We start from the raw sequence: 18,931 nt of genomic DNA on the forward strand, positions 1-18,931 counted from the left end.
ATGTACTATAAAGAAATGTTTAAGTGTGTTTTATACTCGTGACATATATTTGTATGTGTTATGGAAATACAATAAACACAAAAGCTTACCAAATAATGTAATATTCAGTCTTTATTACCTTTTCTTCAATGCTCCAGTTTTATAATTTTGCTGTGCTGAGAATAAATGATGTGAGAAAGTGTTAAAACAATTGTAAAGGTTGTAACAACATATGTTGCTCAAAATTAGCTGTAACTTCACGTCTTCATAAATATTTCGTTCTGCTATGATTAACATATCATTTTGTGTCTCTTAATACACTATTGGCCCATGTGAAGCTGTTCCCTAGCATCTGTGCATCCAGCGAACTGTCCATGCTTTCGACCGCCGTTTACATCCGGCCACTCAATATCTCTGCAAATTCGTTCGCCCTGTCGATCCCTGTCAACTGGTACACTCGGACATACACGTACAGCCTAGAGAACAAATAAGTGTAATCCGTCGCCAGGGTGATGAGAAAGCCGTCGAGTTCTGGAAGACAAAAATTAATTATAATTATTTCACCGCGTAAAGTTCAAGTAAGAGGAAAGGACAGTGGATAAAGTTTTTACGTACACTGTCTTATTCAAACTTATTCTCTCTGACCCACTGTATTATACCCTCAACATTTGGCTTCTTTTAGAAAAATCAAGACGCTGTTTAATAATCTTTTCAATTATTTACCACACAAGAGTGAACACGTAGAGTTCCATCAGCACAGCCTATCTATCAGTCTACTTCTATCAGCCCATTCGTTCTCCAAGGACACCTGGAGAAACTCCAGATATTTCTAAATATCTTTCTATTTGTCTAGCACCATTCGTCTTCAGATGACACCCGGAGAAGCTCCAGTGATATTCCTATTCAGATTTCTATCCGTATATAGCGCCATTCGTCTTCACATGACACCCGGAAAAGCTCCAGTGATATTCCTATTCAGATTTCTATCCGTCTATAGCGCCATTCGTCTTCACATGACACCCGGAGAAGCTCCAGTGATATTCCTATTCAGATTTCTATCCGTATATAGCGTCATTCGTTTTCAGATGACACCCGGAGAAGCTCAAGTGATATTCCTATTCAGATTTCTATCCGTATATAGCGCCATTCGTCTTCACATGACACCCGGAGAAGCTCCAGTGATATTCCTATTCAGATTTCTATCCGTATATAGCGCCATTCGTCTTCACATGACGCCCGGAGAAGCTCCAGTGATATTCCTATTCAGATTTCTATCCGTATATAGCGCCATTCGTCTTCAGATGACACCCGGAGAAGCTCCAGTGATATTCCTATTCAGATTTCTATCCGTATATAGCGCCATTTGTCTTCACATGACACCCGGAAAAGCTCCAGTGATATTCCTATTCAGATTTCTATCCGTATATAGCGCCATTCGTCTTCACATGACACCCGGAAAAGCTCCAGTGATATTCCTATTCAGATTTCTATCCGTATATAGCGTCATTCGTTTTCAGATGACACCCGGAGAAGCTCAAGTGATATTCCTATTCAGATTTCTATCCGTATATAGCGCCATTCGTCTTCACATGACACCCGGAGAAGCTCCAGTGATATTCCTATTCAGATTTCTATCCGTATATAGCGCCATTTGTCTTCACATGACACCCGGAGAAGCTCCAGTGATATTCCTATTCAGATTTCTATCCGTATATAGCGTCATTAGTCTTCACATGACACCCGGAGAAGCTCCAGTGATATTCCTATTCAGATTTCTATCCGTATATAGCGTCATTCGTTTTCAGATGACATCTGGAGAAGCTCAAGTGATATTCCTACTCAGATTTCTATGCGTCTATAGCGTCATTCGTTTTCAGATGACACCTGGAGAAGTTTCAGTGATATCCCTACTCACAGTTCTATCCGTCTATAGCACAAGTGGCCTTGAGGTGACACCTGGAGGAGTTCCCCAATGATGTTCCTACTTAGATTCTATCCGTCACGCGCCATTCTTCTTCAGATGACACCTGGAGAAGATCAAGTATATTCCTACCAGAGTTCTATCCGTCTATAGCACCAGTGGTCTTCAGATGACACCTGGAGAAGCTCCAGTGATATTTCTACTTAGAAATTTATCGGTCTATTGCACCATCCGTTTTCTGATAACACCTGGAAAAGCTCAAGTGATGTTATTACTCAGATTTCTATCCGTCTAGCGCCACTTGTCTTGAGATGAGACCTGTAGAAGCTCAAGTGATATTCCTACCAGAGTTCTATCCGTCTAGCGCCATTCGTCTTTACATGGCACTTGGAGAAGTTCCATTGATGTTCCTACTTAGATTTCTATCCGTCTATAGCGCCATTCGTCTTCAGATGACACCTGGTGAAACCTAAGTGATATTCCTACCAGAGTTTTATCCGCCTAGGGCCTTTCGTCTTCAGAAGACACTTGGAGAAGATCAAGTGATATTCCTACCAGAGTTCTATTCGTCTAGCGCCATTCGTCTTTAGATGACACCTGGAGAAGCTCAAGTGATATTCCTACCAGAGTTCTATTCGTCTAGCCCCATTCGTCTTTAGATGAGTTCTGTAGAAGATCAAGTAATAGTGCTATTCAAAGTTTTATCCATCTAGCAACAGTTGTATTCCGGTGACACGTGGAGAAGATCAAGTGATATTCCTACCAGAGTTCTATCCGCCTAGCGCCATTCGTCTTCAGAGGACACCTATAGTAACTCAAGTGATATTCATACTAGAGTTCTATTCGCCTAGCGCCATTCGTCTTCAGATGACACCTGGAGAAGATCAAGTGATATTCCTACCAGAGTTTTATCCGTCTAGCGCCATTCGTCTTTAGATGACATCTGGAGAAGATCAAGTGATGTTCCTACCAGAGTTCTATTCGTCTAGCGCCATTCATCTTCAGATGACACCTGTAGAAGCTCAAGTGATATTCCTACCAGAGATCTATTCGTCTAGCCCCATTCGTCTTTTGATGACACCTGGAGAAGATCAAATGATATTGCTACCAGAGTTCTATTCTTCTAGCGCCATTCGTCTTCAGATGACACCTGGAGAAGATCAAGTGATATTCCTACCAGAGTTCTATTCGTCTAGCGTCATTCGTCTTCAGGTGACTCCTGGAGAAGATCAAGTGATATTCCTACCAGTGTTCTATTCGTCTAGCGTCATTCGTCTTCAGGTGACTCCTGGAGAAGATCAAGTGATATTCCTACCAGTGTTCTATCCGTCTAGCGTCATTCGTCTTCAGGTGACTCCTGGAGAAGATCAAGTGATATTCTTACCAGTGTTCTATTCGTCTAGCGCCATTCGTCTTTAGATGGCACCTGTAAAAGCTCTAGTGATATTCCTACCAGAGTTCTATTCGTCTAGCGCCATTCGTCTTCAGATGGCACCTGTAAAAGCTCTAGTGATATTCCTACCACAGTTCTATTCGTCTAGCGTCATTCGTCTTCAGGTGACTCCTGGAGAAGATCAAGTGATATTCCTACCAGAGTTCTATTCGTCTAGCGCCATTCGTCTTCAGGTGAAACCTGTAAAAGCTCTAGTGATATTCCTACCAGAGTTCTATTCGTCTAGCGCCATTCGTCTTCAGGTGACTCCTGGAGAAGATCAAGTGATATTCTTACCAGTGTTCTATTCGTCTAGCGCCATTCGTCTTTAGATGGCACCTGTAAAAGCTCTAGTGATATTCCTACCAGAGTTCTATTCGTCTAGCGTCATTCGTCTTCAGGTGACACCTGGAGAAGATCAAGTGATATTCCTACCAGAGTTCTATCCGTCTAGCGCCATTCGTCTTCAGATGACACCTGGAAAAGCTCAAGTGTTATTTATACTTGGATTTCTATCCGTCTATAGCGCCATTCGGCTTCAGATGACTCCTGGAGAAGATCAAGTGATATTCCTACTCGGATTTCTATCCGTCTATAGCGCCATTCGTCTTCAGATGACTCCTGGAGAAGCTCAAGTGATATTCCTACTTGGATTTCTATCCGTCTATAGCGCCATTCGTCTTCAGATGACACCTGGAGAAGCTCAAGTGATATTCCTACTTGGATTTCTATCCGTCTATAGCGTCATTCGTCTTCAGATGACACCTGGAGAAGCTCAAGTGATATTCCTACTTGAATTTCTGTCCGTCTATAGCGCCATTCGTCTTCAGGTGACACCTGGAGAAGCTCAAGTGATATTCCTACTTGGATTTCTATCCGTCTATAGCGTCATTCGTCTTCAGATGACACCTGGAGAAGCTCCAGTGATATTTCTACTCTGATTTTTATGTCTAGTAACATTTGTATTCCGGTGACACCTGAAGAGCTCAAATTATATTTTTTTCTCACACCTTTATCTGTATACATGTAACCATTTGTCTTTCCATGACACCCCGAAGACGATCTAGCAGAACCAGCCTCCCCAAATCGTTCTCGTACAACATCACAATGACGTCTCCGTAAGGTACGCTAATGGATGTTTTAATTTTAAGCTCGGAATCAGTTGTGTAGGAACCGGGAAGGGGGACAAAGGGTCGGTTACTCTCTTTCTCAATTGTGGTGGTGATGGTTGTTGTGAGGAGAAGGCAACAAGTGTTCTCACCCCGTCACTATCCCCCCCCCCCCCTCCACTTTTCAATCGATAATGTCGTAATTGAAAATTGGTATTTGAATTTTGTAATCTGAAAAATCAACATTATTTCAAACTATGTGAATGCATAGCAACGTCTATTCTTCCTAAATGCCTCTTACTTATCAGCCGCTAGCAAAACACAGTGCAGTATTTGCCGTATTTCATTGCATATTTTCTGTAAGGGAATAGCCATGTCGGCATGTTTTCTGTCACAAAGAACGTTAGAATATAGAATTTAACTAGGTTTTTATCATAATGCTGCAGAGAAATTCCCTTTTGTAATTTTATGGACGTTCCCTCCGTGATTTAGATAAGCTTTATATTAAGACACAAATTTCAAATATTTTGTTATCGCCATACACTTTAATTGGTGGAAAAGACTTTTAGAACGTGACTCTCAGAGCCCCCAGTCTTATAATTTTCGATGTGCCATTCGTTATACCTTCTGGGCTGAGGTTTCCATTATTGTCCTCATCCACCTCTTGGATGACTTCTTCGGCAGTATCTCTGTTCCAACCGAACATACCATTACTTAAGAAAGCATCTATCTCATCAGAGCCAGCCAAGCCATCACTATCGCTGTCTAGAATATTTAGAAAATCAACTGCAATGTCTTCGGCCTGTAAGAACAGAAGAAAATTAAGGGTGATACACATGTAGACTTATTGGTCAGACGCTAAGCTAAAGAACAAAACAACGACGAACTACATTTCCTCATAAATAAATTGCCAGTACACTTACATCCGCTGTGATATAAGGATTTAACGAGTGAATACGGACATAAGCCTTATTTTTGTTTTTTGGAGGGTTTTTTTTTCATAAAAATCTCGGGAAAGTCAAGGGATTTTGCGAGATACGGGCAGCAGATAACAATGAGGACTATTGGTTTTTACTGCAAATCATCAGTAATTAAGACCCATCTGAAGAAAAAGGACTCTTTCTTTCCAAATTCCGTGGCTCTTCCCAGATTTCTGGTTAACTTGAATAGAGCAAATTGATGGATCCACTCCTTCTCGTGACTACGTTCCTTTGCATTCCATTTCCGGTGAAATGGCATTGTGACGTCACAAAAAGATTTGTAAACTATGAGGGAACATCAGGTTGACCAATTTGCAACAATGGATGGATACAACACATCCGATATCCCACCATCCCTTCTCGTGACAACGTTACTGCATTCCATTCCCGGTGAAAGCAATTGAACACTGGCAACGAATGTGTGTCCCACACATCCGGTTGATGTACTTGCAACAATACTCCTTATAACTGTCCAATAGGGGAGTTTCGAGTTTGAACTCTTTTGTCTTTGAAGGTTAAAACACTCCTCCTGTATCATGTGACTCATAATTGGGTTAGGCAATAATTGCTGACATTAACTTACCGATCACTTGTCTCACCATGTTCCAGAGGCACAAATGACACCTCTTTCCTTCAGAAACCTCTTCAGTTCAGAAACGTCCAGTTCCATAGTTTCTCTTTTGTTTGTTTATTCCAAACAACTTTTTGAGAATTTTTTTTTCAGATGCCCATGTTATAATAAATGTGATTCAGTAATAGATGCCTAACATTTCTAACAGGTCACATGATACAGTAGGGCTTTTCTTACCTTTAGCAATAAAAGAGTTCGGGCTCCAACTCTCCTGTTGATTGTTGTTGATTGACAATTTGGAAAGGTCTATACTGCTTATGATTGGCCAAGTGCGTGTTTTCGATTGACAGTTTGGAAAGGTCTGTTGACAGAGAGATAAGCTCAGTAAGTACAATATGTGTACTTTAATGCCAGACTTACCTCAACAAGCCTGTCCGCAGTATTTCTTTCCTTGAGTTCAGTTAACAAAAACAAGGCTCTTCCCAGTTGTTTCCCTCCTGCCAGACTCACTAAAGACGACGTGGTTTGCTGTAATTCTAGAAATAAAAAGTGACTGGCAAGTTTATTAAAAGCTATTATTTCCAGAGTCTGTCATCATTAGACTGTAAATTTTCAAGTTTTCCCTACTGCTGTTGATTTCGGAGCGTTGGTGGTTTTCTGCATTCCCTCCACTCATGCAGCTGGCCACTAGTGTATATGTGAAACATTCTTCAGTCCGTATGGCGTGAAACAAAACTTGTCAGTAATAGTGTAGGTATACTGTTAAGATTTCAGCGAAGGCCTGTAAGTAATAGTGTAGGTGCATTGTAAAGCTTTCATTGAAGGCCTGTAAGTAATAGTGTAGGTACACTGTTAAGATTTCAGCGAAGGCCTGTAAGTAATAGTGTAGGTGCTATGTAAAGATTTCAGCGAAGGCTTGTAAGTAATAGTGTAGGTACACTGTTAAGATTTCAGCGAAGGCCTGTAAGTAATAGTGTAGGTACACTGTAAAGATTTCAGCGAAGGCCTGTAAGTAATAGTGTAGGTGCAATGTAAAGATTTCAGCGAAGGCTTGTAAGTAATAGTGTAGGTACACTGTAAAGATTTCAGCGAAGGCCTGTAAGTAATAGTGTAGGTACACTGTAAAGATTTCAGCGAAGGCCTGTAAGTAATAGTGTAGGTACACTGTAAAGATTTCAGCGAAGGCCTGTAAGTAATAGTGTAGGTGCACTGTGGGGATTTCAGCGAAGGGCCTGTCGCGTGGTATTGAAAACATTTTAGTGAAACTGTGGCATAAGAGTTCTTAGCAAGAAGCTGCCCGATGTCGCACCTTACGAATTTCGAAATGTCAGGGTACGACTAATATAGCTAGGCCAAGCAATGCGTTTGTCGTGATCAGAGAGTTTAATAAAATTTTCACAGAATCTAAACATCTACATAAATCTTACCGCTTGTGTCAATCTCTCCATTATCATCCACATCCATTAAGCTTCCTACAGTAAGTACATAACCTTTGACCTCGTCATTACTGCCCTGGTCCGATCCAAGTGTTACCAACACGTTGTCAACGTAAGATCCCAGTTCAGCAAAGGTGATCTTATTGTCCTTGTTAGCGTCCAGTTCCGTCAGAATCACACCCGCAAGAGCATCAGCAGGTGACTGAAATCATTAAGTGAATGATTAAGGTTTTAACGCCTTCGTCTCGGTGTATGTTGTGTAACCCGATACCGCTGAACCTTGTTTCCTACCGAGCCAAGTCCCGAAAATACACAGCATTCGAGGGATTTGACGAGTTTGCATGTTGTATGTACGAATGTAAAGTTTTGTAATAACAGAAGTGATACCTTTAAACTATGTGAAATAACACGTTTTATATTCAAGGAAACCCCGACATTTCAGCGACTGGAAGTATCTCGGAGTATTCAGAACAACTTGGTGTCCGTCTGGTCACGAATGTTTAGTAGCCGTTGTCACTAAAAAAATTAGTCTGTTAACGGCCTAAACACAAAGCTTCACACAATCTTGCTTTCACTTTTTAAGCATATAGTTTGCTAAACATATAATGAGAAAAAGGGTGTAGGTTGGAATGTGGAGGCATTAAACATGTGGAGGGCATAAAATATTTTAGTCCGAAAATCCTAAACATGTTTACCCCCAAAACACATATTATGCTAAACATGTTTGATACCTATGCACAAAGCTGCAAACCTCGACGCATTACCTGCTTCCACGTTTTAAGATGTCATCATCTACACATGTAAAGGAGGTGATTAGCTTGTTCTACTGTGGAATTAAATCTCTTCATTCACATCAGTATCTAAGGAAGGTCTGTTAACGTATGCAACATTTAAACATTTAATATAAAGCAATGAAGTAATTTTGAAGATGACATTAAACCGTAGAAAGTTCTCTCACAAGACCTACAGCCATTCTACCTGAATAGTACACCACTGTTGTACTCCAACCAATGCCCAATCACAGGGTTGTTTCTGCTGAAAGTTAATATTTTCATTTAATAACGTAATAATTAATGCAACAAGAAAATAAAAACTGACCAAATGATATCATGAATAGAACTTTAATAGTGCGAAAGTAACAAATAAACATTTCCATGGAATCATGTTACTATGGAAACATCGATAATAACAGCAATTTCTTTGCTCTTGCTCTTCATTGCTTCAAACGTGCTACGTACACTTGAACTGAATTCAAATTCGAATGAAAGATGCCGGAGCCAACCTTGCCTGTACGGAAGATGACCTTAAAAACTTTCAACACAAGGTATGTGCAAAAGAACAGTCAATACAAACAAGATGTACACATTAAATTTTGTAATCAAATTAAATATGCTATATATATGTACTAAAGCAGTTACTAGCATTAGCATTTAGCATGTTTCTGGTCACTATTGATAAATGGAATTATCAGATGTAACTTACCGGTAACATACAGTAAAATTGTTTTAGTTGGTAAATATGTTAAAAATCTAAAGAATTTTCTGGCGTGGAATTCATTAGCCTGTACTATTACTCTACAGTGTATGTACAAATAGCATCTCACGCAATTTTCAAACATTAGTAAATTTTCCTTACTCATTTATTGCCATACTTATATTGGTATTATACTCTCTTTGAGCCATGTAATACTCTTTTCAAGGAAGAAGTGCAGTCATTATGATATGCTAATGTACAAGGACAAACTAAGTTGGCAATCTGTATTACAGTCATAAATTGGTGAAGTTAGTTGGACTTTTCCACATTGTCTTCTCCAGGCATTTCAACTCCAATCCATCTGAAACACAAATTAGTGACTTCAGTTTATTTTCAAACAGTAGAACTGGTTAACAAGGTGTATAGAAAGAAAAACCAGACGGAATTCTTTTTTAAACTGCACTTTTTTTAAAGTTTGGATCCCTTTATGGCTAAACGTACTCATACATACCCATACACCTACATATACAGGTACATAGATTTGATGATTTGTATTCATGTTATACCTATGACAACCATGCTTCGACTTTCACTTCACACACACCTAACTGTCACTCCTTTGGAAACGTGGGCCCTACCACGTGCAGTATGCTATATATAACTTGGAAATGGCACGAAATTAATATATGTTAATATGAAAAACAAACATCACGGATGAATTTCATACAGCGTCATTTGCTACCCGGTACACATAAATACACAGGCGTCTTGTAGGTCTACCCGTATCCCTCAGGTAAGCTAATGCTCCAAGGCATGCTGCAATGGACATTCAACGTTATGTTGTTACCTTCTAGCTAGGATTTCGCTTCGATTCCTACAAGTATCTGTTGTGAGACAGAATTTTTCCAAATTATGGCAACCCCGCCTTTAATCAGTTAAAACTTACATCAAAATTTAAGTCCCCTTTCCTCTATCCACAGCTGGAAACTGCCAACAAATTGCCAAGCATATCAGCTCATTATATCTGCACACATCACATCACAGTTCTTTTCTCCTCATGATAACATCTTAAATTCAAGCAACACCTCAAAAGTTAGGAGATGGAGTCAGCATCATGTGGCATACATATATGAGTCATCATACGTGTACATACATGCTGATTAACACACTAGCTGCTTCATCTAAAGCTGAACGGGGTTGTAGTGATGTTATTTTAAAGCTAAATAAAATATATCAGAATTTGTCATGATTTTGACAGAACTGTGAACTGTTTGTCAAGGGCTTTGTACTCACTCCTCTGGAGGTCATCATGATTATTGGTGACAACTGTTAGGCTTGAATGTGGGAAAAGTGCAAGCTGCATGTGGTAGTATGGGGTAGTATCACGCGAAAGCTTTCGGATATATACAAATTGTTTCAGTGAAAGATGGCAGATTTATCACGTGAAGAATCCAATGGAAAATCACACGAAAAGAAAATCCTCATGTAACCTGAGACTGATATATCTGTCATATTCTTCCCAGATGTAACCTACAACAACAACAACAACAACACACCCACCATTTTCACATCAGTACTCGCCACAACAGCTGCAACACACGCACCACTTGCACATCAGTACTCGCCACAACAACTGCAACACACGCACCACTTGCACATCAGTACTCGCCACAACAACTGCAACACACACACCACTTACACATCACTACTCGCCACAACAACTGCAACACACGCACCACTTACACATCAGTACTCGCCACAACAACAACACACCCACCACTTTCACATCACTACTCGCTACAACAACAACAACACACCCACCACTTTCACATCACTACTCGCCACAACAACAGCAACACACGCACCACTTACACATCAGTACTCGCCACAACAGCAACACACGCACCACTTACACATCACTACTCGCCACAACAACTGCAACACACACACCACTTACACATCACTACTCGCCACAACAACTGCAACACACGCACCACTTGCACATCAGTACTCGCCACAACAACAGCAACACACGCACCACTTGCACATCAGTACTCGCCACAACAACTGCAACACACGCACCACTTACACATCAGTACTCGCCACAACAACAGCAACAAACTCACCACTTACACATCACTACTCGCCACAACTGCAACACACGCACCATTTACACTCCACTACTCGCCACAACAACTGCAACACACACACCACTTATACATCATTACTCGCCACAACAACTGCAACACACACACCCCTTACACATCACTACTCGCCACAACAACTGCCACACAGGCACATTTACACTTCACTACTCGCCACAACAACTGCAACACAGGCACAACTTACACATCACTACTCCCCACAACAACAACACACGCACCACTTACACATCACTACGCGCCACAACAACTGCAACACACGCACCATTTACACATCACTTCTCGCCACAACAACTGTAACACACGCACCACTTACACATCACTACTCGCCACAACAACACACGCACCACTTACACATCACTACTCGCCATAACAACTGCAACATACGCACCACTTTCACATCAGTACTCGCCACAACAAATGCAACACACGCACCACTTGCACATCACTACTCGCCACAACAACTGCAACGCACACACCACTTACACATCACTACTCGCCACAACTGCAACACACGCACCATTTACACATCACTACTCGCCACAACAACTGCAACACACATTCCACTTATGCATCACTACTCGCCACAACAACTGCAACACACGCACCACTTACACATCACTACTCGCCACAACAACTGCGCACGTTTATAATGATGTACGACACAACACGAATTGTGCAGCAGACACAAACACAAACATTTCATGAGAAGAGATAAAAGCAATCAGTACATACCAGTACCGATGCCGCAAATACAGAGAGGCTTCTCAACATCTCAACATCTTCTCTTCCATAAACGAGCAGACGACCAGCCTTGTTTTCAATAAGATCACGTGTTCTATGGCGAACATGCGCTAATAGAAGGTGTAGAGGTCTACACGTGTTTAAACTAAACACGTTCTGTTAGCAACTAAGCTAAATAATAGTTATAAAAATCGTCATTTTTAATAAAGTGCTTACTTTTCCGTGAAGCAATTCTCCACGTTCAGACATATAAGTGCTTAGATTTGTGTCATCTTTGCGTTTAGCTCGGATATGCTCATACAAATGTCCAATGGCCAATAAACGGCGCTTACGTGTTTACACTAATCGTGTTTAGCAATTATACATCATGAAACACATTCTTCGTTATTTCTGCTAAGCTCGTTTAGCATCTTAGTGCATTGTGTGACATGTCAAACCTTTTCAGGTGTTTCCAATGTGTGTTAATCCTCCACATCACATTTACAGCGTATATACGTAATGTGCACACCTAATAATTCGACGTCGTCATATGACTGAACAATTGTTAATACATATATATTCGTAGTGTCATAAAATGGTGAATAATTTCATACCTTGTCCGACTGTCGAGCTGCTCTGAGCAGATCTATCATTGCAAATCCCAAAACTGTCTGTGACGTGAGAAGACTCGTTACGACCGCCGCCCTAGTGAAAACCAGCGTCATCTTACTTCTGTTGTGTGATTACCTAAAAAAAAGATCTCAGTTTTATTTATTTTTGCCAGCAACCTGTTGATGGACATGGGTTTTCCCGGGCTCGATTTCCTCCCACCATAATGCTGGCCACCGTCGTATATAAGTGAAATATTCAGTGTAAACACCAATCAAATACATAAATAAATAAATAAATAAATAAATAAATAAAGTTTATACTATATGAGAACAAATTAAATTTTGTATTTACCTTTTGTTTTATGATTGCAGGCATATGTTAGTAAGTGTTAAACAGTTAAATGAAATCACAAATGAAAGTTTAACGAGAGAGTTAAAGATTTCATGAATTCAACTTGTTAGCCGTGAAGTAACATATACGTATACATATAAAACACAATCGTGTTACAAAAACTTGAAAGCACCTGCACGGTGACATGCGAACTGAAACAGCCCAAAGCACATCTACACACTCACCCAGATCTGTGTCCTATGGAGAAGAAAGAGCAATTGTGAAGAAGCCTTCGTTTAAACAGATCAGTTTATACAGGCTTATGTTAGGACTAGGTTATTACCCATGCCCATTTATAATAATACGAAATAATTTGTGAACTAATGGAAGCGTAAACTTTCTCAAAATTGCTACTAACAGTGACATTGTTGAACTTCAAGGCAGTGGGATATAAGCAATGGACACGTTGACATTTCGTGGCCAGCCCGGGATGGTGGGAAAAGGGGGATTTTTTTCGAACAACAGTCATCAGGTCGAGTGCACTTTTACACCCTTTACTGATAACACAGGGAATTTATGGTCATCTGTCCACCTACCACACCGGTCCAGACATAGAAACAGATTTAAGCCTAATTATGAATTATACCCAGAGCATTTTGTGGCCTGTTCTTCATTTGAATCATTCACTGTTTGTGAATGGTAAGATACTAAAAAGACGTGTGGATAGAGAAAAAGGACCCAAGTATGGCATCTCAGCGTAATCGGGTGATAATTGCACCAGCGACTGAGGAGGTACTCTCAATATACCTCCTGAGAGCAGTTTTGGATTTTAAAAATACCTGCCCATTAAAACGTTGCCTTTAAGGGGAGTTAATATGTCAGTTAAAGATCTCAATTCCGTGCTTGCCTTCATTTTAGGTGGCTGTGTATGAAATAAAGTATGAAATAAAGTTTGTGCATTGTTGCAATAGGGTGTAAAATGGAGCGGTTGTAAAAACGACAGCAAGTCTTGCACTACACGCGGACATGGGTACACCTGGAATAACTTATAGTCGCCGATTGGAAGTAAGTAGTTGGCCATTCAAAGGGGGCCAGTCATTATACTTGTAACAAAAGTCTAATAGGTTATATCTTCATTAATAGTGCACCTTCTCTGATTAATAATAGTTGTATCCGCCAATCCATTAATCCTGCATCTATTGATATCATATTTGGTGCCGGTACAGTAATTGCACATAATACGGGCTATCACGTGATACCCATAGATCTTGATTCGAACACTAGGGGCGCTTGTTTGAATAACAGTCGTAGCAGTTGTCTGACCTGTATCTCCATCTTTACCGCATGTGCAGACCTCATATTTGACACGTAATACGGACGATTCCACCACAAGCGGGCAGCCGTGTGAATAACAGCGGGAATAGCTATCGGTCCTATATGTCTATTAATACTGCACCTGCGGACTTCATATTTGATGACATCATGACACTTAATGCGGGGATATCACGTGAAACCCATAGATCTCAATTCCAACACCAGGGGGCGCTTGTGTGAATAACAGCAGGAATAGATATTGGGCCTATAGCCCCTCACCCCGATCACCCCGCCCCCTGTCTCCATTAATGCTTCACTTACAGACTTCATGTTTTAATAATTACTTTTATGACATTAAATGTGACCTCGTCCTATCTCGTGGTGCCCATACATCTCAATTCCATCACAAGGGAGAGCTTCTGATAACCGTCTAATTACCTGTCAGACCTAGAATACTACAGTCTGCATGCTTGGTAAAAAAAAAAAAAAATGGCACGTAATGCAAGCTATCACGTGATGCCCCTACATATCTATTCCAACACCACGGGGACGTTTTTGTGAGTAGCAGTCGGCTACCTGGTATATATCTCCATTAATACTGCACATACATTCATGCTTTGTATACTAACGACACGTAATGCGGATTATCAAGTCATGCCCATACTTCCAGGACGCGCTTCTGTGATTAGCAGTCGAAATAACTTTCTCACCTACATCTCCATTAATACTGCACCCACAGATTTCACTCCTTGGTAAAACAATGACATTTAATGCGGGTTATCAGGTGATGCCAATACTTCTCAATTCATGAAAAGTCGCCTCTGTGAGTTTCAGCCTGAATGGCTGTCTGGCTTACAACTCCATTAATAGTGCACCAACTTACTTCATACTTGGTAAAATAATGACATTTAATGTGGGTTATCACGTGATGCCCGTGCTTCCCAATTCATGAGAAGGCGCCTCTGTGAGTTTCAGCCTGAATGGCTGTCTGGCTTACAACTCCATTAATATTGCACCAACTTACTTCATACTTGGTAAAATAATGACATTTAATGTGGGTTATCACGTGATGCCCGTGCTTCCCAATTCATGAGAAGGCGCCTCTGTGAGCTTCAGCCTGAATGGCTGTCTGGCTTACAACTCCATTAATATTGCACCAACTTACTTCATACTTGGTAAAATAATGACATTTAATGTGGGTTATCAGGTGATGCCCGTGCTTCCCAATTCATGAGAAGGCGCCTCTGTGAATTTCAGCCTGAATGGCTGTCTGGCTTACAACTCCATTAATATTGCACCAACTTACTTCATACTTGGTAAAATAATGACATTTAATGTGGGTTACCACGTTATGCCCGTGCTTCTCAATTCATGAGAAGGCGACTCTGCGAATAGCTCTCTGGCCCACAACTCCATTAACATTCCACCTACAGACTTCATAAACTAATGACATTTAATGCGGCTATCACGCGATGTCCAGACTTCTCAATCCCAACACAAAGGGGCACTTCCGTGAATTGCAGTATGAATAGCTGTCTGGCCAACAATTCCCCAGTTAGAGCGCCAATACTTTAATACTTAAATAATGCGGGCTATTTATTGAAGCCTAAACATGTATTTCTCAATTTCAACACCAGCGGGCGCCGTTAATACTGTATCAAATGTGATGTCTATATAGGTGAAGTAATAATTACGTTGAGCTAAACAGCTATTCAGGCCGCTATGTTCAGCAGCCCCCAAAAAGGGAGCTTGAGTGTCTGTTTTGAATTTTTTTTTTTGTATTTCACTGGTGTCACGCTGTACTCAAGAATATTTCACTTGCAGGCGGCCAGCGCTATGGTGGGGGCAAACGGGGCAGAGCACGGGGAAACCCATGGCCATCCGCACGTTGCTGCCAGGCCTTCCCACGCATGTACGACAGGACGGTATACTAACATGAAGGTAAACATAAAGAAGTACATCAAAAGTCAGTTGTCAGCAAAGCAAAATGTTTACTTGCGGGAATATAAATAAATACATCTTATCAGCTATCAAATCGAACATTTTGTTTTTACACTTTTCTTAAAAAATAGTTTCATCGTCAACACCAATATCACATAGAACCTGACACTACGCATGTCACGATATAATCGTTCAAAACGACATCTGCTATATTATACATACATCGTACGTCTACATTCGACGCTGATACGTTTCATATTTAAATCGACAAGCTAACAACAAATGGGGTCCTTTCTTAAAGTTGTTGTAGGGTGCTGACGGCCTAATCACCATGTGATCTTAGTCTTAAGCCGGGATTAATCCCAGGCCTAAGTCAAAATTTAAAATTGCTGTTTCTTGTTAGACGGTGAACATTGTGCCTGACAAAGTAAATTCTGGGTAAGTTATTGTACAAAAAATTTCAGCTACGATAACGCAAAGGAATATACCAAATTTCATGACTGACTTTTTTACTTTAGTCAGGGATCGCTACGTGATCCCGGAGCCATGACGTCACATACTGACGGCATGCGCCACATTGGTATTAGGGACCGGCCTAACATTACGACCCCTCTAAGACTTTAAACAGCCCCCAGTATATTACACTTTGGTCAACAAATGCCATACAGCCTACGAACACATCAAAATATGTCCTTTCCTTGATGAAGTCATCGCTATTCCGTTTGTACTAAAATGTGGCCTAGTTTGTATGATGTATAGTTATACAACTGAATTTTACAGTTTAAGCCCTTGCATTTTTGGTGGTAATTTCCCCCCACAAAAGCCATTAGGAACCAAACTTTCCTCCAGTTTCTTAGGTAATGTCTGTTTGCCGGCCTTTAAATTATCTTTATAGGTGAAACAGATAATGCATAACAGATTTACCCTTATATACTGTTGTAAATAAACCCTTATTTTTGCTATCCCTTAATTCTGATGGTGTGTGTAACTGTTAACTTCTGTGGCAAGGACGCGATGTTTTCTTTAAAAAAAGTTACACAACTAACACATTTCTGCTAAAGCAGTTTCCCTAAAAATAAAATGCTTTGACATGCGAATCCATGGCTAAATAATTATTAGAACTTTGTTAATTAGTAAGAAACACACCTATATTAATTCTGGTAATCCTTTACAATTAAATATGATAAAATTAACAACTATAAACGTTTGGCACACAGTGGGTTTAGCGAGAAAGTAAAACTGATAGCCTTTTGAAGGAGCATCCCTACCCATGTAGATGTGGGTCGTTTTACAATTCCTAATTTCAAATTTGACACAATGCACATTAACTATTTTTTTATAATTTGAAGCATTACAACCAATGGAAGTCCTAGGTTCAAATATGTCGTATTTTATCCTTTCAACCCTATCAGCTTGTACTTAAAACACCCACTACTCATTAAGAACATCTCTTTACCACATCTCAAATAAAACGTCTTCTTCTCTCTTGGAGACTCTCATTCGAACATTCCCAGCTTAGCATGAGGTCTGCCGTGTCCCTCCACAAAACTGTAGATATTCATCTTCACATCTTGAATGACGCATGGTGCAAACCCGACAAATGGCACATGCAATGGGTGCTAATTATATGCAAACCTGGGGTCTGAGCTCACTGTAGATGTCGGCTAATGAGAACGTAACAAAAAGCATATAAGCATCGCCATATAGGAACTGTGATCAAGTTTTCCATCTCTCCATCAAAAGCTTAAGTTAGTTCACACATAAAAAGCAACGACTACCGGTAGTTCATTCATTTTTTGTGACTGGGTTTCCATTAAACCACAGGCTTTCTCTTCTCTTCTTGCAAATTGAAAACATCTACTTTCAGTTTTTCAGTATTGATATGGATAACAAACTGAGATGATAAGATTCCCTTATTCACTTTAAAAATGCTCTCTCTATTCACTATTAACACCTCACATGTCTGAATCATCTTGTCTCTAAAAGCAGCATATTCGCTTAGTCTAATACCCAACATTACGATCCTTACTTTCCTCTCAGTCCTTTCTACCACAAAAAGTAATCAACTCCTTATCCATTTTTCCAAGTCATAAAAAAACCAGTCTAATGTGGTTTGACCACCAAATGCCAACTTTCCTCTCCCTCAAAGGTGAGCAGAATCGATGCTGATTGGCTGACAGTGGAGATAGGGTTCCATGGGTTAAATCCAGAAGCCTTGATCATGTCTGAATAAACGTACCTAAAATTCAGCCTAGACTTAGCATGGCTTGGGCTTGCCTGTCTCTCACATCAGCCAATCAGAATCGATTTTGTATCCCTTTAAGCATGTTTGTAATACTGCAAAGTCACACACGCATATACACACACAAAACACACATTTACGCATTAAGAGCAGCTGATCTTTGCTTGTCCTCTAAATATTAATATTGCAGATCAGACTTTCTCGTAGAACAGCATGTACGCCTCACTGGCTAAAACTTCCTCTAAGCTCGCCCGCTTGACCTGTGTGTCTGATGTGTAAATCCATTTCTTACTGAACTTCTCGCCTGGCTGCAAACACGGGCTGCGGCGATACGTCACAAAGTGTCCAGAGAAAATATCCCCATAATGCACCACAACGGCCATCAGTCGGTAGTTGTGATCAGCTGACATCACGGTGGGCGTGGCCGGACTGTTTTGATTGACATCTGCGTGGATGTTGGGGTACAGAGATGGATTGGGAGGTTGAAGGAAGAAGCCATTCTGTGTAGTGCTAGACTGGAAGTTTAATGTCCGTAACAAATTAACAGCAGCAGCTGATCCCACATCTCCCATCAGGTTACTGCGAGATCTGTGGTACGGGGGTGAAAAACAGACACATTATGATTACTATGACATTACATATGGCTAAATTCTAACACAGGTAAAAACGAGATACGGTGTTCATCGAAATCGTTACCTGAAGCAGT

At 40.5% G+C, this 18,931-nt stretch overlaps 2 protein-coding genes across 2 annotated transcripts in view; both read right to left on the reverse strand.

Annotated features, from left to right (window-relative positions):
• LOC135476615 (calbindin-32-like) lies at positions 1 to 18,635 on the reverse strand. The gene is made up of 6 exons (XM_064756698.1): positions 18,518 to 18,635; positions 12,401 to 12,533; positions 7,420 to 7,630; positions 6,413 to 6,528; positions 5,066 to 5,243; positions 1 to 510 (listed from the first exon to the last, which is right to left on the reverse strand). Exons 2-6 carry the CDS (start codon positions 12,509 to 12,511, stop codon positions 371 to 373), a joined length of 756 nt encoding a protein of 251 aa, XP_064612768.1. The 5' UTR covers positions 12,512 to 12,533; positions 18,518 to 18,635; the 3' UTR covers positions 1 to 370.
• The window catches only part of LOC135476614 (ubiquitin carboxyl-terminal hydrolase 30-like), a 14,615-nt gene continuing 11,693 nt past the window's right edge, over positions 16,010 to 18,931 (reverse strand). Inside the window, exon 8 of the mRNA XM_064756697.1 lies at positions 16,010 to 18,813. Coding sequence (XP_064612767.1) covers positions 18,417 to 18,813 — 397 coding nt within the window. The 3' untranslated portion in view covers positions 16,010 to 18,416. The remainder of the gene's footprint in view (positions 18,814 to 18,931) is intronic.

Source organism: Liolophura sinensis, chromosome 10, assembly GCF_032854445.1.
Source record: "Liolophura sinensis isolate JHLJ2023 chromosome 10, CUHK_Ljap_v2, whole genome shotgun sequence".
Taxonomy (NCBI): domain Eukaryota; kingdom Metazoa; phylum Mollusca; class Polyplacophora; order Chitonida; family Chitonidae; genus Liolophura; species Liolophura sinensis.

Bases quoted from the DNA above. Each gene is read 5' to 3' on its own strand.
- LOC135476615 (XM_064756698.1), bottom strand. From the start codon at position 12,511: ATGACGCTGGTTTTCACTAGGGCGGCGGTCGTAACGAGTCTTCTCACG. The intron at 6,529-7,419 runs GTAAGATTTATG...TTTTATTTCTAG, and splicing joins TGGAGAGATTGACACAAGCG to AATTACAGCAAACCACGTCG. The intron at 511-5,065 runs GTATAACGAATG...TTTGTCTTCCAG, and splicing joins TGGAAACCTCAGCCCAGAAG to AACTCGACGGCTTTCTCATC.